This window comes from Saimiri boliviensis, chromosome 14, assembly GCF_048565385.1.
Source record: "Saimiri boliviensis isolate mSaiBol1 chromosome 14, mSaiBol1.pri, whole genome shotgun sequence".
Classification (NCBI taxonomy): domain Eukaryota; kingdom Metazoa; phylum Chordata; class Mammalia; order Primates; family Cebidae; genus Saimiri; species Saimiri boliviensis.
The window spans coordinates 21,037,774-21,060,232 of NC_133462.1; the positions used below are offsets into that span (position 1 = coordinate 21,037,774).

The following is a 22,459-nucleotide window of genomic DNA, read 5'->3' on the forward strand; positions in this document are numbered from 1 at the left end:
CTCCATCTCAAAAAAACAAACAAACAAAAAAACAAAACTTCCTAAAATATTACTTTACCAGGAGATAATTGTATTCAAAACATAGCCAAACTCGGCCGGGCACGGTGGCTCAAGTCTGTAATCCCAGCACTTTGGGAGGCTGAGGCAGGTGGATCACGAGGTCAAGAGTTCGAGACCATCCTGGTCAACATGGTGAAACCCCGTCTCTACTAAAAATACAAAAAATTAGCTGAGCATGGTGGTGCGTGCCTGTAATCCCAGCTACTCAGGAGGCTGAGGCAGGAGAATTGCCTGAACCCAGGAGGCGGAGGTTGCGGTGAGCTGAGATAGCGCCATTGCACTCCAGCCTGGTTAGCAAGAGCGAAGCTCCGTCTCAAAAAAAAAAAAAAAAAAAAAAAACATAGCCAAACTGCACAGCCGTGTTGTAGCCCTGTAGTTCAACTGCTGATTTTTAATTTCTTTAGTGTAAGTTCTAAAATTTCTCAAATAAGCTTTTGGATGGAATGTGTTTTGAATTGGATGCAGGAAAAAGAAAATGTTTCTTCTGTGAGCAGAATGCAAATAATGTGTTCCCAGTGTGAAATAAAAATACAAAAATACTTCTCTAAATATATCCTCCCACATAATGGTCAAATGGACCTCAGGAATACTGCTTTAAAATGCAAAGAAGGCCGGGTGTGGTGGCTCATGCCTCTAATTCAAGCACTTTGGAGGCTAAGGCCGGTGGATCACCTGAGGTTAGGAGTTCAAGACCAGCCTGACCAACATGGTGAAACCTGGTCTTTAAAAAAAATAAATAAGGCCGGGCGCGGTGGCTCAAGCCTGTAATCCCAGCACTTTGGGAGGCTGAGGCGGGTGGATCACGAGGTCGAGAGATCGAGACCATCCTGGTCAACATGGTGAAACCCCGTCTCTACTAAAGATACAAAAAATAAGCTGGGCATGGTGGCACGTGCCTGTAATCCCAGCTACTCAGGAGGCTGAGGCAGGAGAATTGCTTAAACCCAGGAGGCGGAAGTTGCAGAGTGGAGATTGCGCCATTGCACTCTAGCCTGGGTAACAAAAGCGAAACTCCGTCTCTAAATAAATAAATAAATAAAAATAAAATAAACAGCCGGGCGCAGTGGCTCAAGCCTGTAATCCCAGCACTGTGGGAGGCTGAGGCGGGTGGATCACGAGGTCGAGAGATCGAGACCATCCTGGTCAACATGGTGAAACCCCGTCTCTACTAAAGATACAAAAAATTAGCTGGGCATGGTGGCACGTGCCTGTAATCCCAGCTACTCAGGAGGCTGAGGCAGGAGAATTGCCTGAGCCCAGGAGGCGGAGGTTGCGGTGAGCCGAGATCGTGCCATTGCACTCCAGCCTGGGTAACAAGAGCGAAACTCCGTCTCAAAAATAAATAAATAAATAAATAAATAAATAAATAAATAAATAAATAAAATAAAATGCAAAGAAATGGAAGGCCCTCCCTGCCTCTACCTGTCACAATGGGTAGAAACATCTGCTGACATTTTTTCTTCTCTGATTTCTTTGGGTTTTCTTTACTTTTCATGTTTTTATTTTATTTTATTAATTTTTTGAGACAGTCTCACTCTGTCACCCAGGCTGGAATGCAGTGACACCATCTCAGCTCACTGCAACCTCTGCTTCCCAGGTTCAAGTGACGCACATGTCTCAGGCACCCAAATAGCTGGGATTACAGGTGTGCACCACCATGTCCAGCTAATTTTTGTATTTTTAGTAGAGTTGGGGTTTCACCATGTTGGCCAGGCTGGTCTTGAACTCCTGGTCTCAAGTGATCTACCTGCCTCAGCCTCCGAAAGTGCTGAGATTATAGGCATGGGCCACCTCGCCTGGCCCACATTTTTGTTTTTTGTATATTAAAAAAGGCTGGAGCCAGGCGCGGTGGCTCAAGCCTGTAATCCCAGCACTTTGGGAGGCCGAGGCGGGTGGATCACGAGGTCGAGAGATCGAGACCATCCTAGTCAACATGGTGAAACCCCGTCTCTACTAAAGGTGCAAAAAATTAGCTGGGCATGGTGGCGTGTGCCTGTAATCCCAGCTACTTAGGAGGCTGAGGCAGGAGAATTGCCTGAGCCCAGGAGGTGGAGGTTGCGGTGAGCCGAGATCGCGCCATTGCACTCCAGCCTGGGTAACAAGAGCGAAACTCCGTCTCAAAAAAAAAAAAAAAAAAAAAAAAAAAAAAAAGGCTGCTAAGCCGGGCGCGGTGGCTCAAACCTGTAATCCCAGCACTTTGGGAGGCCGAGGCGGGTGGATCACGAGGTTGAGAGATTGAGACCATCCTGGTCAACATGGTGAAAACCCGTCTCTACTAAAAATACAAAACATTAGCTGGGTATGGTGGTGCGTGCCTGGAATCCCAGCTACTCAGGAGGCTGAGGCAGGAGAATTGCCTGAACCCAGGAGGCGGAGGTTGCGGTGAGCCGAGATCGCGCCATTGCACTCCAGCCTGGGTAACAAGAGCGAAACTCCGTCTCAAAAAAAAAAAAAAAAAAAAAACTTTATTGCCTTTCTGACTTTAATCATAGGACATATTCAATATAAAACTTTTTTTTTTTTTTTGAGACGGAGTTTTGCTCTTGTTACTCAGGCTGGAGTGCAATGGCGCCATCTCGGCTCACCTCAACCTCCGCCTCCTGGGTTCAGGCAATTCTCCTGTCTCAGCCTCCTGAGTAGCTGGGATTACAGGCACACGCCACCATGCCCAGCTAATTTTTTGTATTTTTAGTAGAGACGGGGTTTCACCATGTTGACCAGGATGGTCTCAATCTCGGGACCTCGTGATCCACCCACCTCGGCCTCCCAAAGTGCTGGGATTACAGGCTTGAGCCACCGCGCCCGGCCTCAATATAAAACTTGAAACAGTCAAATAGGTACAAAAGGAAAATAGACTACCTATGTATGTATATATATATTTGTGTGTGTATATATAGATTTACTTTTATTATGAAAGTTTTTGGCTAGGCACAGTGGCTCATGCCTGTAACCCCAGCACTCTGGGAAGCAGAAGTGGGTGGATCAATGGAGGGCAGGAATTTGAGACCTGCCTGGAAAACATGGTGAAACCCCATCTCTACTAAAAATACAAAAATTAGCCAGGTGTGGTGGCGGGCATCTGTAATCCCAGCTACTTGGGAGGCTGAGGCAGGAGAATTTCTTGAACCTGGAAGACTGAGGTTGCAGTGAGCTGAGACTGTGCCACTGCACTCCAGCCTGGGTGACAAAAGCAAGGCTCCATCTCAAATAAAGAAAGTTTTCAAAGCTGAATGATACAGGGCCGGGCGCGGTGGCTCAAGCCTGTAATCCCAGCACTCTGGGAGACCGAGGCGGGTGGATCACGAGGTCAAGAGATCGAGACCATCCTGGTCAACATGGTGAAACCCCGTCTCTACTAAAAATACAAAAAATTAGCTGGGCATGGTGGCGCGTGCCTGTAATCCCAGCTACTCAGGAGGCTGAGGCAGGAGAATTGCCCGAACCCAGGAGGCGGAGGTTGCGGTGAGCCGAGATCGCGCCATTGCACTCCAGCCTGGGCAACAAGAGTGAAACACTCCGTCTCAAAAAAAAAAAAAAAAAAAAAAAAAGCTGAATGATACAATGAACTGTATATAGAGATATATATATAGCTGTCTATACACACACCATACCTAGGTTCAATAAAAGTTAATTTTGCTGTTTTTTTTCCTCTTGGTATAGTTTGAGTCAGGTGCAGTAGCTCACGACTGTAATCTCAGCACTTGGGATGCCAAGGAGGGAAGATTGTTTGAGCCCTGGAATTCGAGACTAGCCTGGGCAACACAGCAAAACCCCCTCAACAAAAAATTGAAAAAATTAGCCAGGTGTGGTGGCATAACACCTGCAGTCCCAGCTACTTGGGAGGCTAAGGCAGGAGGATCACTTGAGCCCAGGAGTTTGAGGCTAAACTGAGCTATGATTGCATCACTCTACTCCAGCCTGGGCACCAGAGCGAGACCGTCTCAAAAAAGTGTTGATATTGAAGCTTCACCTGCAATACACTAAAAAGAACATAATTACAATCCTATAATCATACTGAAGAAAACAATTCTATATTACCTGTATTCATTCCATTTCCAAATTTCCAATTGTCACAAGAATTGTTAGTCATTTATTTTGTTGAATTAAGATGCGAAAAATCCAATTCATACATTGTACTGGGTTATTAAATGTCTTTTAACCCAGAATACCTATGCCTTCCTTTTTTGAAATGACAATGACTTACTGAAGTTCCCAGTCAGTTACAGAGTATCACATATACTCTTCTCACCTGATTGTTTCTGAAGGTTAACTTGTTCCTCTACCCTCTCTCCATGTCCTGTCAGCTGGAAGCCTAGATGCTTGGTTAGAATCCAGTCAACAATTTCTTGGTGAGATGCTGTTTTGTTCTTGATATTATCTTCGGAAGCACAGTAACATCAGGCTGTCCCATAAGTGATACTAGGTTTGATCACTTGATTATGGTGGCAGCAGTCAGATCTGTCCATTGTGAAGACTGATGTTTCCCAAATTAGCCAGGTGTGGTGGCTCACAAATGTAGTCTCAGCTACTCGGGCATGGCAGAGGCGGGAAAATCACTTGAGTCTGAGAGGTTGAGGCTGCAGTGAGCTGTGATCACACTACTGCACTCCAGACTGGGGAACAGAGCGAGACCCTATCTCTAAAATAAATAAAGATTGATGCTTTACTTTTGCAAATGACCTGCAGTCCCAGCTACCTGGGAGGCTGAGGCAGGAGGATTGCTTGAGCCCAGGAGTGCAGCAACATTTGAGCGTTATGCTAAAATTCTGTTCCTCAGCAACCTTTTACTTGAAAGGTTTTGGCACCCACTGATCTTTGCGTGGCTGGTTATCTCATTAATGGGTTGGGCTCTGTGTTAAAATGTTGGAACCTCTGGGGAGGCTGAGGCAGGAGAATCGCTTGAACTGGGGAGACGGAAGTTGCAGTGAGTGGAGATTGTGCCACTATACTCCACCCCAGCCTGGGCAACAGAGGGAGACACTGTCTCAAAAAAAAAAAAAAAAAAAAAAGTTGGAACCTCTCATGGCACATGCAGAGTAGCCAGTAGTCTTTAGGACAATGGATTCTCTAGGTAAACTTGTCACCACACTGTTCCCAGTGATGCTGGAAGATAGTTTGTCAATATGGTACTTCAGGCTGGAGGTGAAAAGCTGTTGAGGAAACGCCCTTCGCAAGCCCCACTCCTAGCTCCCAGCTGGTGAGGCAATTTACAAGAATACAACACAAGATCTGAAGTGTCTCCACCCTCTAAGGACCTGGGGGAAGCTTGGGTCTGCTTTGGTTCACTGTCTAGTTGGACAGGATCCCTGGAACTAGTAGTCAGACCTGCCTTTCTGACAAACCTGCTGGAAAAGGTAGTAATAGTTTATGCAAAGATGAAAACCATTGGTCTGCAAAATAAGAAACACCTCCAGAGATCTAATTGGCACTTAACACCATGTACTATACGTTCAAATGGAAAAGAACAAAAGGACATATACAAAACATCAGAAGTGCATCGTTGATAACTGTTGATAACTAAAAGGCAGGGTGTGGCTGGGCACAGTGGCTCACGCCTGTAATCCCACCACTTTGGGAGGCCAAGGTGGGCGGATCACAAGGTCAGGATGTTGAGACCATCCTGGCTAACGTGGTGAAACCCTGTCTCTACTAAGAAAAAAAAAAAAAATACAAAAAACTTAGGGCATGGTGGCATTTGCCTGTAGTCCTAGCTATTTGGGAGGCTGAGGCAGGAGAATCACTTTAACCCAGGAGGCAGAGGTTGCAGTAAGCCGAGATGGTGTCACTGCACTGCAGCCTGGGCGACATTGTGAGACTCTGTATCTAAAAAAATTTTTAAAAAGGGCAGGGCGAGGGTGGGGTGCATGGCTCAGTGCCTGTAATTCCAGTACTTGGCAAGGCCAAGGTGGGAGGATCCCTTGAGGCCAGCAGTTGGAGATAAGCCTGGACAACATGAGACCCTGTCTCCACAAAAAATTTTTAAAAACTTGGGCTGGGCGCGGTGGCTCAAGCCTGTAATCCCAGCACTTTGGGAGGCCGAGACGGGTGGATCACGAGGTCAAGAGATCGAGACCATCCCGGTCAACATAGTGAAACCCCGTCTCTATTAAAAATACAAAAAATTGGCCAGGCGCGGTGGCTCAAGCCTGTAATCCCAGCACTTTGGGAGGCCGAGGCGGGTGGATCACGAGGTCAAGAGATCGAGACCATCCTGGTCAACATGGTGAAACCCCGTCTCTACCAAAAATACAAAAAATTAGCTGGGCATGGTGGCGCGTGCCTGTAATCCCAGATACTCAGGAGGCTGAGGCAGGAGAATTGCCTGAACCCAGGAGGCGGAGGTTGCGGTGAGCCGAGATCGCGCCATTGCACTCCAGCCTGGGTAACAAGAGCGAAACTCCGTCTCAAAAAATAAAAAAAAATAAAAAAAAAAAAATTAGCTGGGCATGGTGGCGCGTGCCTGTAACCCCAGCTACTCAGGAGGCTGAGGCAGGAGAATTGCCTGAACCCAGGAGGCAGAGGTTGCGGTGAGCCGAGATCACGCCATTGCACTCCAGCCTGGGTAACAAGAGCGAAACTCCCTCTCATAAAAAAAAAAAAAAAAAAAAAAATACAAAAAATTAGCTGGGCATGGTAGCACATGCCTGTAATCCCAGCTACTCAGGAGGCTGAGGCAGGAGAATTGCCTGAACCCAGGAGGCGGAGGTTGCGGTGAGCCGAGATGGCGCCATTGCACTCCAGCCTGGGTAACAAGAGCGAAACTCTGTCTCAAAACAAAAAATAAAACAAAACCAAAAAAAAAAACTTAGCTGTGCATGGTGGTGAGTCCTTGTAATTTCAGGGATTTAGGAGGCTGGGGTGGGAGAACTGCTTGAACCCAAGAGGTCAAGGCTGCAGTGACCTATGAAGGCACCACTACAAAAATAAGGCAGGATGATGTGTAAAGAATGGAGAGAATATCAAAATGAAAATTTCTAGGGACCTTGCCAGAATAAAAAGTATCAAAAATAAGATCCATCCTAAGAGATTTCATTTTATATTACATAGTTCTGTTAAGTTTCAAGTTATTTTCTGAAGAAAAATTAAACACCTTCTGAAAACATAAAGGCAGATGAAACTCACAGGCTCACAGCTGTGGGTGGATACCCAGCTTGGTGGCATAACTTTCAGGTGAAAGTCAGTCCACTCTGGGGCTCCAGAAGGCTGAGTCGTTTTTTTTTTTGTTATTATTATTTAAAAAAAAATTTTTTTTTGAGATGGAGTTTTGCTCATTACCCAGGCTGGAGTGCAACGGCGTGATCTCGGCTCACCGCAACCTCCGCCTCCTGGGTTCAGGCAATTCTCCTGCCTCAGCCTCCTGAGTAGCTCGGATTACAGGCACGCGCCACCATGCCCAGCTAATTTTTTGTATTTTTAGTAGAGACGAGGTTTCACCATGTTTTTTTTTTTTTTGAGACGGAGTTTCGCTCTTGTTACCCAGGCTGGAGTGCAATGGCACTATCTCGGCTCACCGCAACCTCCGCCCCCTGGGTTCAGGCAATTCTCCTGCCTCAGCCTCCTGAGTAGCTGGGATTACAGGCACGTGCCACCACGCCCAGCTAATTTTTTGTATTTTTAGTAGAGACGGGGTTTCACCATGTTGACCAGGATGGTCTTGATCTCTTGACCTCGTGATCCACCCGCCTCGGCCTCCCAAAGTGCTGGGATTACAGGCTTGAGCCACCGCGCCTGGCCAATTTTTTGTATTTTTAATAGAGACGGGGTTTCACTATGTTGACCGGGATGGTCTCGATCTCTTGACCTCGTGATCCACCCGCCTCGGCCTCCCAAAGTGCTGGGATTACAGGCTTGAGCCACAGCGCCCGGCCGGTTTCACCATGTTGACTAGGATGGTCTCGATCTCTTGACCTCGTGATCCACCCGCCTTGGCCTCCCAAGTGCTGGGATTACAGGTGTGAGCCACCGCACCCGGCCAGCTACTTATTTTTAATAGAGATGGGGTTTCACTATCTTGGCCAGGCTGGTCCTTAACTCCTGACCTCAGGCGATTCACCGGCCTCGGCCTCCCAAAGCACTGGGATTACAGGCGTGAGCCATCGCATCCAGCTGGCTGAGTCTTCAACATGATTTTCTTTTTTTTTTAGAGGTAGGGTCTCATTCTGTCACCCAGGCTCAAGTATAGGAAGGCACAGTCTTGGCTCACTGCAAACCCCACCTCCCAGCCTCAAGCAATCCTGCCCCAACAGCCTCTCAATCAGCTGGGATTAAAGGAAGTGCCACCATGCTCGGCTAATTTTTGTATTTTTTGTAGAGATGGGGTTTTGTCACGTTGCCCAGGCTGGTCTATAACTCCTGGTCTCAAGCAATCTTCCTGCATCAGCCTCTCAAAGTGCTGGGATTACAGGTGTGAGCCACCACACCCAGCCTTCAACATGGCTTTTCTGAAAGCTCTGATTTACAAATGATGTACAACAAGGAGTAATGGTTAATAAGCTGAATGGCAGAGTAAGAATTACACAAAGCAGAATAATACCTAAATTAGAAATTTGAAATTTAGTTGATATACAAAAGAAATATTGCCAGAAACACAAAGGGCACATGCATACAATAGAGGAAATAGCCTAATGGGTTTCTGTTCTCTGAAAACAAACAGCATACCTCTGAGTGATGAGAGTATCCTAAGGGGCAAAGCTCTCTGAGGTCCAGGACCAGTAAGACAAGTGCTACTCCACCTAGTGCCCGTCTGGCACTATCTGTAGGCTGGAGTTGGGCTGGGGATGGTACACTCAAAGTGGACTTTCGTAAACTAGGGGACAATCCAGACAAACACTGCAGAAAGGAGGAAGGACTACTTCTCCAGCATCTCAAATGCAAGGCTCCAAGTTACTGGGCCTGGGAAAAAGTCACATACTTTCTCAACAAAGACCAACTGCAGACGATCCAAATTTAAAAAACACTGCTATTAGAAGCTTTCTTTTATTTTTTAGGCAGGGTCTTGCTATGTTGCCCATGCTGGCCTTGAACTTCAGGGCTCAAGTCTTCCTCCTGCCTCAGCCTCCTGAGCAGCTGGGACACACATATACACCACCACCACACCCCGAAGAACTTTATTTTAGAAAGTACTTTTCCTACCTGTGAAGTCTCCAAGAAACAAACAAACAAACAAACAAAAAAGTACTCGTCTATGACTAACAGTGGAGATCTTCTTAACCTTTAATGTTTTTTTTTTGCCTGGCACGGTGGTGCATACATGTAATCCCAGCACTTTGGGAGGTGGAGACGGGTGGATCACGAGGTCAGGAGATTGACCATCTTGGCTAACGTGGTGAAACCGCATCTCTACTAAAATACATTTTTTTTTTTTTTTTTGAAATGGGGAGGTTGACTCTTGCCGTCCAGGCTGAAGTGCAACAGCGCAATCTCAGCTCATTGAAACCTCTGCCTCCCAGGTTCAAGCAATTCTCCTGCCTCAGCCTCCAAACAGCAGGATTACAGACGCCCACCATCACACACAGCTAACTTTTGTATTATTATTATTATTTTTTTTTTTGAGACAGTGTCACTCTTGTTACCCAGGTTGCTGGAGTGCAATGGCACGATCTCGGCTGACCGCAACCTCCGCCTCCTGGGTTCAAGCAATTCTCCTGCGTCAGCCTCCTGAGTAGCTGGGACTACAGGCACGCGCCACCATCCCCAGCTAATTTTTTGTATTTTTAGTAGAGACGGGGTTTCACCACGTTGACCAGGATGGTCTCGATCTCTCGACCTTGTGATCCACCCGCCTCGGCCTCCCAAAGTGCTGGGATTACAGGCTTGAGCCACCGCGCCCGGCTACTATCATTATTTTTAAAGTAGAGACGGGGTTTTACCACGTTGGCCAGGCCGGTCTCAAACTCCTGCTCTCAGGTGATCCACCCACCCTGGCCCCCCAAAGTTCTGGGATCACACATGAGCCACTGTACCCAGCCGAGTTACTTTTTTATTTTTTAGAGATGGGAGTCTCACTGGTGCCAGGCTGGAGTGCAGTGGCATGACCTCAGCTCACTGCAATCTCTGCCTCTCAGGTTCAAGAGACTCTCCTGCCTCAGCTTCCTGAGTAGCTGTGAATACAGGTGCATGCCACCATGCCCGTCACCTTTTTTTTTTTTTTTTAATTTTTAGCAGATACTGGGTTTTACCATGTTGGCCAGGATGGTCTCCATCTCCTGAACTCGTGATCCGCCCACCTTGGCCTTCCAAAGTGTTGGGATTATAGGCATGAGCCACGAAGCCTGGCCAAGTTGTTATTATTATTATTATTATTTTGAGAAAGAGTTTCGCTCTTGTTACCCAGGCTGGAGTGCAATTGCGCGATCTCGGCTCACTGCAACCTCCGCCTCCTGGGTTCAGGCAATTCTCCTGCCTCAGCCTCCTGAGTAGCTGGGATTACAGGCACATGAGACCACGCCCAGCTAATTTTTTTGTATTTTTTAGTAGAGACGGGGTTTCACCATGTTGACCAGGATGGTCTCGATCTCTTGACCTCATGGTCCACCTGCCTCGGCCTCCCAAAGAGCTGGGATTACAGGCGTGAGCCACCGCGCCTGGCCCTATTTTTTTAAATGGAAAGAATTTAATAGCACAGTTTCTGTTTCTGCTGCCTCAGTTTCTATCTAGTGAGGCAACAGAAACAAACTGTGCAGGCATGTGTAACAAGAATGCAGATGCCATTTATTTGGTCCATAAGTATAGTCGTTATTTGAGTTTTACAAAACATCGAATATAAATAACCTGAAACTGTAACAATACACAAAAATTGGCTTCTTACACAGACATACCAGGCAGTACAAACTGAAAACTTGAGTAAATTAACATTGTTTTACATTAATATACATAGTGCCATTTAACATTTAAAAACAAGTTTCAATGCATAGCACTTGATACTTCTTTGAATCTGTTTCAGTCAGTTAAGAGTATGAAAATGGTTAGATCTAGGCTAAAAATAATTCTTCTTCTAGCCAAAAATAAAGGCATAATATTTATAACCAGGTATCAACTTTACTAAATCACAATATTTTGAAACTAATGATACCTAAGGGTATTTACATTAAAAAGGCAACATGCACTGTGTTGTTTTATCTCATGACTGGTTATGCACACACTTTGTTCAAAGGGTTTTTAAAACTATATTCCTACTTTCAAAATAGCAATACTGCAATGTGTCTAACAGCTTTAGCAAAATGAATGCTTTCAAAGGGAGCAGAATCATTTTCAAGTCACTGGTGTCAATTTTTTCCCTTTGGAACAAAGGACATAACAAATAATCTGGTTCTGCCAGATAAACTAAGTAGTAAGAGGGTTCTGTTTAGAGGCATTTCTGTTCAATCTAATGCTATGACATCATCAAGCTCTTCCTTCTGTTCTATACGTGACCTCTTTGCACTGAGATTCTCTTTCTCATCTAATTTCCTCTTGCGGCTTCCCTCTTCTTCACTGACATCAGTATTATTTGAAGAATCTTCATCCGAATCAACTATGAGAACATCATCTTGCTCTTGAGCTTATTTCAGAAAAAAAGAAAAAAAATGGTTAAAAATGGGGGAGTTACTTTGCTCACCAATATTTTATATAATTGAAAGCTGATTATTGTACTACACACCAAACTAAAGAATGGCTGCCATTGGGCCAGGCGCGGTGGCTTATGCCTGTAATCCCAGCACTTTGGGAGGCCGAGGCGGGTGGATCACGAGGTCAAGAGATCGAGACCATCCTGGTCAATATGGTGAAACCCCGTCTCTACCAAAAATACAAAAAGTTAGCTGGGCATGGTGGCGCGTGCCTGTAATCCCAGCCACTCAGGAGGCTGAGGCAGGAGAATTGCCTGAACCCAGGAGGCGGAGGTTGCGGTGAGCCGAGATTGCGCCGTTGCACTCCAGCCTGGGTAACAAGAGCGAAACTCCATCTCAAAAAAAAAAAAAAAAAAAAAAAAAAAAGGCTGCCATTAAGGAATCTTCACTTTACACATTACATATACATACTGTTTTAAATGTTTTTTTTTTTTTTTTTTTTTTTTTTGAGATGGAGTTTCGCTCTTGTTACCCAGGCTGGAGTGCAACGGCGCGATCTCGGCTCACCGCAACCTCCGCCTCCTGGGTTCAGGCAATTCTCCTGCCTCAGCCTCCTGAGTGGCTGGGATTACAGGCACGCGCCACCATGCCCAGCTAACTTTTTGTATTTTTGGTAGAGACGGGGTTTCACCATATTGACCAGGATGGTCTCGATCTCTTGACCTCGTGATCCACCCGCCTCGGCCTCCCAAAGTGCTGGGATTACAGGCGTGAACCACCGCGCCTGGCAAATGTTTTATATAATACGCACTTATTTCTTTTCTAATCAAAACAAAAAGTTGTAACAAACATTATATAACTCAAAGGACTCATCACATATCCTCGATTCCACCTCTACCTTCTCCAACAGAAAAGGAGAGGGTGCATATTCTAATAATGGTGGTGGTGGTGGTAACAATAACAATACAGCACTTATAATGTGCCAGGAACTGTTCTGAGCACTGTGCATATGACAACTCATTTAATCATCACAACCCTATAAAGAAGATCACATGATTATCTGCTTTCCAGGAAAGGAAACTCAGTGAATGACTTCCCAAGTATACACAGGAGCAGAGGATGAAGCCAGGAACCATGCCCAATGCAGCTCGGTCCATACTCTTTAAAAAGAGTAGGAACTGACAGTAAAGGTGGTTGTATCTCCCGTCCAACAAAATCAAAGGCAGAATATCTATCGTACTCATGGCTGTAACCCTGGAAACCTAGGCACATTAGAGCATCAATAAACGTACATTTCAAATTACGATTTTGGAAAAGCTACCATATAGTTTCTTCCCCAGAGGAGGATGATGGACCTTTCCAGTTTCAGTGGAGGAAAAAAAGGTCATGAACCAATGGCCCCAGGCCATAATCTGAATGTCCATCTCCAAAATTCTAAAGAGAACCTTAGAGCCAAGAGTAAACATATTCCAAAGAAGGCCACGTAAAAGACATGAAAACAAAGAGGTAAAAATTTAGTAACCTTTAGTTTCCTAACTAAAGGAAGAAAGGGAGTGGAGTAAATATTCAAATTAGAGCACAGTAAAGAATCAGTTATTTGGAAAAGCACCAAGCACCAGCATTGAAAACCCAAGAGAAAGGACTATACCCAAGTCACACTGGTGATGAGGAAACTCTAACATGCCTAAATTCCACACTTACCAAGCATCTGTTTACTCCAAATAGTCAGAGGCATGGATTTATTGCTCCTGAATAAAACAAGCACACAAAATCCCAACCTGCTACTACACAGGCTGACTTTGTGCACTAGTAAATTATCATTTCAAATTGTAAAAGTTGGCCGGGCGCGGTGGCTCAAGCCTGTAATCCCAGCACTTTGGGAGGCCGAGGCGGGTGGATCACGAGGTCGAGAGATCGAGACCAACCTGGTCAAAATGGTGAAACCCCGTCTCTACTAAAAAAAATACAAAAAAAATTAGCTGGGCATGGTGGTGCGTGCCTATAATCCCAGCTACTCAGGAGGCTGAGGCAGGATAATTGCCTGAACCCAGGAGGCGGAGGTTGCGGTGAGCCGAGATCGAGCCATTGCACTCCAGCCTGGGTAACAAGAGCGAAACTCCGTCTCAAAAAAAAAAAAAAAAAAACAAATTGTAAAAGTCAATTAACAAAAATAACAAAGTGTTCCTGTTTTCTGTAAGAACGTCTCCCAGTCTTAACTTTTTTTTTTTTTTTAATCCTGAGACCTGCTCTTGTTGATGCCCAGGCTGGAGTGCAGCAGTGTGATCATGGCTCACTGCAGTAGAGATCTACTTCAGCTTCCTGAGTAGCTGACACTACAGGTATGTGCTACCATGCGTGGCTAAATTTTTAGGTAGAGATGGGGTCTCACTGTGTTGCCTAGGCTGCTCTCCAACTCCTGGCTTGAGTAATACTCCCATCTTGACCTCTCAAAGTGCTGGGATTACAGGTGTGAGCTACCACACCTGGCCTTAAAGGTCTTCATGATTCATAAATTCAAAGCTCCAGTCCAACAATCAGTATCAAACCAATACACATCTAGTAGTTTTATGGATTTATGGTCAATGTTCTTAATAACCTGCTTGGTGGGTTTTTAACAACCTGCTGGTTGGGGCCATACTCACCTGTGGAGGTGGAAGGCTGAGCTCCGTCATCACTGCCATTGGTTATGCTCTTGGCAGCATCTTCAGCTTGTTTGGGCCCCACTTTTTCCGGGGCATCACCAACAACTTCAAATTCGATATCTTTTCCTAGGTCTTCACTGTAGGAAAATCACATAGGTCACAGCTATGATCATGTACAAAACAAAGGAGCAACAGAGAAATCCTGTTGTTCCACAAAGCACAAAGCATACACTATACGTACACACCAAATATCTGGATTCTAATTTTTAAAAGTTTTTTATTAAAAAAAAAAAATTAGCCGGGCGCGGTGGCTCAAGCCTGTATTCCCAGCACTTTGGGAGACCGAGGTGGGTGGATCACGAGGTCAAGAGATCGAGACCATCCTGGTCAACATGGTGAAACCCCGTCTCTACTAAAAATACAAAACATTAGCTGGGCATGGTGGCACGTGCCTGTAATTCCAGCTACTCAGGAGGCTGAGGCAGGAGAATTGCCTGAACCCAGGAGGTGGAGGTTGCGGTGAGCAGAGATCGCGCCATTGCACTCCAGCCTGGGTAACAAGAGCGAAACTCCGTCTCAAAAAAAAAAAAAAAAAAAAAAAAAAAAAAAAAATTAGAGATGGGGTCTCATAATGTTGCCCAGACTGGTCTTGAAATATTGGGCTCAAGTCATCCTCCTACCTTGGCCTTCAAAAAGTTCTGGGATTACAGGTGTAAGCCACCCATACCCAGCTCTAATTTTCAAAGAGCTAAACTTACAATAAAAAAGATGGTACACAGCCGGGCGCGGTGGCTCAAGCCTGTAATCCCAGCACTTTGGGAGGCCGAGGCGGGTGGATCACAAGGTCGAGAGATCGAGACCATCCTGGTCAACATGGTGAAACCCCGTCTCTACTAAAAATACAAAAAATTAGCTGGGCATGGTGGTGCGTGCCTGTAATCCCAGCTACTCAGGAGGCTGGGGCAGGAGAATTGCTTGAACCCAGGAGGCGGAGGTTGCGGTGAGCCGAGATCGCGCCATTGCACTCCAGCCTGGGTAACAAGAGCGAAACTCCGTCTCAAAAAAAAAAAAAAAAAAAAGATGGTACACAACAAATTTCTGTGATAATCCAAAACTCTAAGTGCACTTTCATATCAGGGCAAGGTTTTCGTTTTTTTTAAAAAACAGTAAGTAACTTATTGCTAAAGCAGAAAACTCAGCTCAAAACTCTGTAGCCTGAAACTCTTAGACATTATTTCTTCAGCTACTATGCCAAAATTTTCTACATCCTCTACTTACAAATGTGATCTTTTCTTTGAGACGGAGTCTTGCTCTGTCACCTAGGCTAGAGTGCAGTGTTGAGATCTCGACTGAATGCAACCTCTGCAGTAAGGAACTCAGGTTCCAAGTGATTTTTCTGCCTCAGCCTCCTGAGTAGCTAGGACTATAGGTGCATGCTACTATGCCTGTCTAATTTTTTCTGTATTTTTAGCAGAGTTGGGGTTTCACCGTATTGGCCAGGGTGGTCTTGAACTCCTGACCTCATGATCTGCCTCCCAAAGTGCTTGGATAACAGGAATGAGCCACCGCACAGGGCCTACAATGTGATCTTAACTACAATAACGTGGTGTCTTATGGGCAGGACTACATGGTTTATGGGTCGTCCCATCTTTACAAGTTATACCCTGCTTCTGTACATGAACTCACATTAAGTCAAACAAAAGACTTACATGTTTTAAGGGGTGGGATTCTGTACCCAGAGAGCTAAAAAAGTAATTAAAAACCCTAATTATGCCTCCTCTTTTGGATACCATATGGTATTTCCACTTTACTGTACATATCCTTTCACTGTCTTTTCTTTCACAGGTAAACATAAGCATGCCACTTACATCTAACTGGTGTCTAACTGAAGCAGCACCATTTTGACTCCATTATAGAACTCTGTGAAATTCCCTATTTACTAATAACTCACATTCAGTCCTTCCTGTCACTTCATGCTTTTTAAAATGTAGTTCTCTCCAAATAACCACACAAATGCTATACTGTACATGTTGTATACTCATGGCAATTTTGGCAAAATAACTGGACGCAGGTGGTTAGGGCAGCACCACTAATGCTTTATGTTAGATGCTACACAAAAAACCCCAAGTCAGGGTGCAGTTCCACCATGTCAACGAGCATGGACAAAATGCACCCTGGTCAACACATGAATCTATTAGAGTAGGGGACCATATCTATCTTAACTGTGCTGCAGACTCAGGAATCTGTACAGGTTAATTCTTTTTTTTTTTATTTTAAGACGGAGTTTTAGGCCGGGTGCAGTGGCTCAAGCCTGTAATCCCGGCACTTTGGGAGGCCGAGGCGGGTGGATCACGAGGTCGAGAGATCGAGACCATCCTGGTCAACATGGTGAAACCCCGTCTCTACTAAAAATACAAAAAAACTAGCTGGGCATGGTGGCGCGTGCCTGTAATCCCAGGTACTTAGGAGGCTGAGGCAGGAGAATTGCCTGAGCCCAGGAGGCGGACGTTGTGGTGAGCCGAGATCGCGCCATTGCACTCCAGCCTGGGTAACAAGAGCGAAAACTCCGTCTCAAAAAAAAAAAAAAAAAAAAAAAAAAAAAAAGATGGAGTTTTGCTCTTGTCACCCAAGCTGAAGTACAATGGCACAGTCTCAACTCACTGCAACCTCCACCTCCCGGGTTCAAACAATTCTCCTGCCTCAGTTTCCCAAGTTTCTGGGAATACAGGTGTTCACTACCACCAGCCTGGTGGCCACACTGATTCGTGACTTCAGGTGATCTGCCTGCCTTGACCTCCCAAAGTGTTTGGATTACAGGCATGAGTCACCATGCCTGGCCAGTACAGATGATTCTCAATACTTTTTTTAGTTTTTTATTTTTTTGAGACAGAGTCTCACTCTGGCACGATCTTGGCTCACCATGACCTCCGCCTCCCAGATTCAAGTGATTTTCCTGTCTCCGCCTTCCTAGTAGCTGGGATTACAGTCGCATGCCACCGTACCCGGCTACTTTTTTTGTATTTTTAGTAGACATGGGTTTTCACAATGTTCACAGGCTGGTCTCGAACTCCTGAGCTCAGGTAATCTACCTGCCTCAGCCTCTCGAAGTGCTAGGATTACAGGAGTGAGCCAGTGCGCCTAGCCGATTCTCAGTATTCTTTTGTTATGGCCACAAAATCAAAACTGAAATTGTTTTATAGAATATGGAAGAGATATTTCTCTTTTCTAGAGAACCTCGAAAAATAATTAATTTTATTCCAGTTCAATTACTATAATGAATTCACCTCTGTTTAAACTATTCAAACACCCAGTCTAAGTCTTTCTGATCAGCCACCACTGATGATAGTTACTCTTAAACATTTTTTCTTTTTCTTTTTTTTTAAAGAAGGCGTGCATGCGCACGCGTGCGTGCACACACACACACACACACACACACACACTTTTAAAGATACCAAGTCTCACTCTGTCACCCAGGTTGAAGTGTAGTAGTGTGATCTCAGCTCTCTGCAACCTCCACCTCCCGGGATTCTCCTGCCTCAGTTCAGCCTTCCAAGTAGCTAGGACTACAGGTGCTCGCCACTATGCCCAGCTAATTTTCGTATTTTTAGCAGAGATGGAGTTTCACCATGTTGCCTAGGTTGGTCTCAAACTCCTGACCTCAGGTGATCTGCCTGCCTGTGCTTCCTAAAGTACTGAAATGACAGGCGTGAGCCACCACACCCAGCCAATTTCTGAATCCCCAAATTTTTGTATAGGTCAAACGTCAGGGAACTCAGTGACCAACTCAACCAAATATACTATAGAGTTTCAAATGAAAAGCAGGGTTTAACATAAAGAAAACACTTGTCAGGCCGGGCGCGGTGGCTCAAGCCTGTAATCCCAGCACTTTGGGAGGCTGAGGCGGGTGGATCACGAGGTCAAGAGATCGAGACCATCCTGGTCAATATGGTGAAACCCCGTCTCTACTAAAAATACAAAAAAGTAGCTGGGCATGGTGGCACCTGCCTGTAATCCCAGCTACTCAGGAGGCTGAGGCGGGAGAATTGCCTGAACCCAGGAGGCGGAGGTTGCAGTGAGCCGAGATTGCGCCGTTGCACTCCAGCCTGGGCAACGAGAGCAAAATTGAGTCTCAAAAAAAAAAAAACAAAAAAAACAAAAACAAAAACAAACAAACAAAAAAAAACACTTGTCCTCCATTTTGTCGAACGTTTATATATTCAAACAATACCTTACAGTTAAAATATTAACAGCTCTTACCTATGAAGGATGTTGATCAATAAGGTATAGTCCTGGAGGAAGTCATCTGCTTGAAGCCGGCTGCCATTTCTAATTCCAAATTCTGACAACTTCTTATGATTATTAGCTAGGAAAATATGAAGATAATTTAGATACTTCAGTTAGAATTGCTTGAACTAGGGAAGTGGAGGTTACAGTGAGCCGAGATCACACCATTGCACTCCAGCCTGCGTGACAGAGAGAGATTCTGTCTATGAGGAAAAAAAAAAAAAAAAAAAACAACAGACAGGGCCTCAGTATGTTGCACAGGCTGGAGCACATATCCCGGGCTTCAGCAGTCTTCCCACCTCAGCCTTTAGAGCAGCTGGAACTACCGGTGCATGTCACCAATGCCCAACTTTTTTTTTTGAGACGAAGTTTCACTCTTGCTACCCAGGCTAGAGTGCAATGGCGCAATCTCGGCTCACCGCAACCTCTGCCTCCTGGATTCAGGCAATTCTCCTGCCTCAGCCTCCTGAGTAGCTGGGACTACAGGCATGCGCCACCATGCCCAGCTCACTTTTTGTATTTTTAGTAGAGACAGGGTTTCACCATGTTGACCAAGATGGTCTCGGTCTCTTGACCTTGTGATCCACCCACCTCGGCCTCCCAAAGTGCTGGGATTACAGGCTTGAGCCACCGCGCCCGGCCCCAACTTTTTTTTTTTTAAGCAGGGGTCTTACTCTGTGGCCCAGGCTGGAGTGCAGTGGTACGATCTTGGCTCACTTCAGCCTCCGGCTCCTGAGTTCAAGTGACTCTCCTGCTTCAGCCTCCAGAGTAACTGGGATTACAGGCACCCACCACCATGCCTGGCTAGTTTTTATATTTTTAGTAGAGACAGGGTTTCACCATGTTGGCCAGGCTGGTCTTGGAACTCCTGACCTCCAGTGATCCACCCACATCGGCCTACCAAAGTGCTGGGATTACAGCCACAACGCCCGGCCTAATTTTTGTATTTTTACAAAAGATGGGAGTTTCGCCATGTTGGCCAAGCTGGTCTCAAACTCCTGGACTCAAGTGATCCTCCAGCCTCGGCCTGTCAAAGTGCTAGGATTAGAGGTGTGAGCCACTGTACCGAGCCCAATTTTCTATATAATCTCAATTTTCAATCTCATAATTTTTTTTTTGGCTTTTTAACATTTTTTTCATTGCTTATAAGGAAAATGCTTAGAAAGGCTTTCTTTACATTGACATCCAGAAAATACTAGCAGTTTCTTATAGTTCTTTTCTAGATCTATTGCTTGCTTTACTGTTTTAATCTATCTGGAATGCCCGTGGAGAATATTTCTTATCCAGATTTCCATCTCCAAGCCCTTTCACCTATCACCACTGACTGCAAACCTCTTGGAACCATCACGTTCAAAAGGAAAACCAGTTAATGTGGGTTCTCATCTTGGTGAATTAGCATCACTTGTGAAGCCTTGTATTGGCCTAACAATGCTGCTACTCTTCACCTGGGCTCCAAGTTCTGACTTTGCGAATCTGAAATCTGTCACCTGCCTCCACCTTAGTTAAAAATCCCTCAATTCTCTCCTCCCTAACTAGCTCCCTGCTACTCCTGTTTAAACCCTGGTGGCAATATTGCCCCTTCCTCCGGAGGGTAGGGGTCAAGGGAGAGGAGGAAGACACACCCTGCACGTATGACAAGAAAGACCCCAACTTCCAATGAAACCAAGTTATGGGCCACTCTCAAAGCAGTTCAGGTGGTTTCACAAGTTCACACCTCTGTAGATAGATGTTCATTCTGTCTAAATGCTCCCTTTGCCTAGAAGGTCCTTACTACTTCTTCAAAAACTGACCCAAGAGTCTGCCCTCTCCTATGACTCCCCCCTCCTTCACGAAGCTAAATATAATTTCCTTAGATTCATACTGTGCATAAATCTTTTTACAGTTTTCCTTGGACTATACTGAATCCACCTGTTGACAATCTCCTTCCAGGCTGCAAGGTACTTCTAGCCAACATCTGTTGTCTTACGCATCCTTGACTTATGAATACCCAAGTCTATGCCTGTCATACAGGACTCCACACATATTTTGGTAAGTGCCGTCTCACCCTCCACAGAACATTTACTCCACAGAGAAGGGTCACTCTGAAGCCACTGAATTTCCAGACCAGTTGCCATTTTTAAGCTAGAGTTTGAAAGAGCTGGTTACAATTAAGGGACAGCATATGATCACAAACTTTTTTTAAAAGTCAGCTGGCTAGAATGAGGCTTGAATATTCAAGTAGACTCCTAAAATAGAGCACCACACAGACAAAACATGGCCTCCAATTACACATGACCTAATATCCCAAACAGTTTCTCAACAAGCAACTACAACCAAGAACAACCCTGACACTAAACCTGAATTTTAAGAAGGCTTAACATCTGAATCCCCATCAGGATCTCCCAAAGTATGAATAAATGACCAATGGACCAATAGGTATGAATTAAGCCAACATACAGGGAAAACACAGGCCCTCAAACCTTTGAAATAGTACAATGGCAAAAACTGGGACATGGAAAAATCAACTAGAACAGCAAACCAAGAAATGAACTGCAAAAGTGACTGAGGAGGTATGGAACAAACAAGTATAGTCTGAAGGAGGAATAACTACAATGCAATTCTCACTATGAATGCTTCAACAGAATCAAAGGTATAGTACCTTGTACAGCAAATGCATTAACAAAAGGGATGACGTGCTTGAACTTTTGAAAGGAAAGATCAGAAACTCAAAACCGGGCACTGAATTTCAGTGATTTTTCTGCTATGTAGTAGGAAGAGGCTACCAAGGCTTCCCCTCTTTTGGAGAAAACCGCCAAATACTTTTAGAACCCTCCCCACTGTGATTTGACAGAACAGTCTTCTCATCACTAAGTTACCTCCCAGGATCCAAGATACCGGCAAGGAGGTTCCTTGAAAGTGGACAAAGCACTGTAGTCACTGTATACGTCTGACACGGAGCTCCAAAACATGGAACTGTGATGACCTCTACAGCAATGTCACCTTGAAAGAGCACCTCCATGACCAAACACTACTGCTCTCTGTAATACTGAGTATCGTATACAGTAAATGGATCCACTAATGTGAACTCTTCCTTTAAGCAGTCTCCTCAATGAGAGGAGTGAATAAATGCAACATAAGATACCTTCTGTCTCTCCCTCTTCGGAAGATATTAGGATTGTTCCTTTCCCATCTTCAATTTGGACATCTGGTGCTACCATTGCAAATTTTTCTTTCACTATCTACAAAAAACAAAACAAAACAAAACAAAAGGATTCAAAATATTAATGTAGGTAAACATCGTATGAAATCCTAGACCTCTTTTCTATGAAGGCTCTTACATTCCCCTTCTATTTATTGGGAAGTGGCCAAGTCACCTTTCAAGATCCCTTAGAGCAAGCAAAAAAGCCATGGGGATTCACCTGAGTTCCATCCCCCTATCTGACTACTGATGCAGATCAGATCCAACTTCATCCCAACAAGGGACTGGGAACTCCCTGGCTGGCTTTTGCTACTTTGTCTTTCTTTGTAGATTAGGTAGGGAGCTACACACACTTGACATATTTCATTTCAGTCTCTGTGCCAACCCTGTAATGGCAGGTGTTTGACAGACGGAATCATTTCTCATTAACCTGACTCTCAGATAAGCGTCTCCTTCCATGTATTTAGAGAATGCTAATGATAATATTCTGTTAAATCCTATCAGCTCCTAAAAAAGAAAGGAGGAAAAAAAAAAAAAGGAGGAACTCTCTATAGGTCTAAGTATCCAACAAATAGAAGAATTACCTTTAAGCTCAAGCATGAGGAGATACCAAAGATAACTATTTCCTAGAAAAGAAACTGGGGCAACCACCCTCTGCTGTACCTGCCACTTCCTTGACCAAAACGTTAAGTTCAAATCAATCCAACCTGCGTAATGAATTTTCAGAAGAAAGGCCATTCCCTGTCAAG

At 44.9% G+C, this 22,459-nt stretch overlaps 1 protein-coding gene across 1 annotated transcript in view; it reads right to left on the reverse strand.

Annotated features, from left to right (window-relative positions):
• Positions 1-10,769: 10,769 nt before the first annotated feature.
• Positions 10,770-22,459, reverse strand: part of UBA2 (ubiquitin like modifier activating enzyme 2) — a 45,514-nt gene continuing 33,824 nt past the window's right edge. Inside the window, exons 14-17 of the mRNA XM_039465606.2 lie at positions 21,654-21,750; positions 18,506-18,611; positions 14,249-14,385; positions 10,770-11,599 (exon numbers count right to left, since the gene is read on the reverse strand). Coding sequence (XP_039321540.1) covers positions 11,421-11,599; positions 14,249-14,385; positions 18,506-18,611; positions 21,654-21,750 — 519 coding nt within the window. The 3' untranslated portion in view covers positions 10,770-11,420. The remainder of the gene's footprint in view (positions 11,600-14,248; positions 14,386-18,505; positions 18,612-21,653; positions 21,751-22,459) is intronic.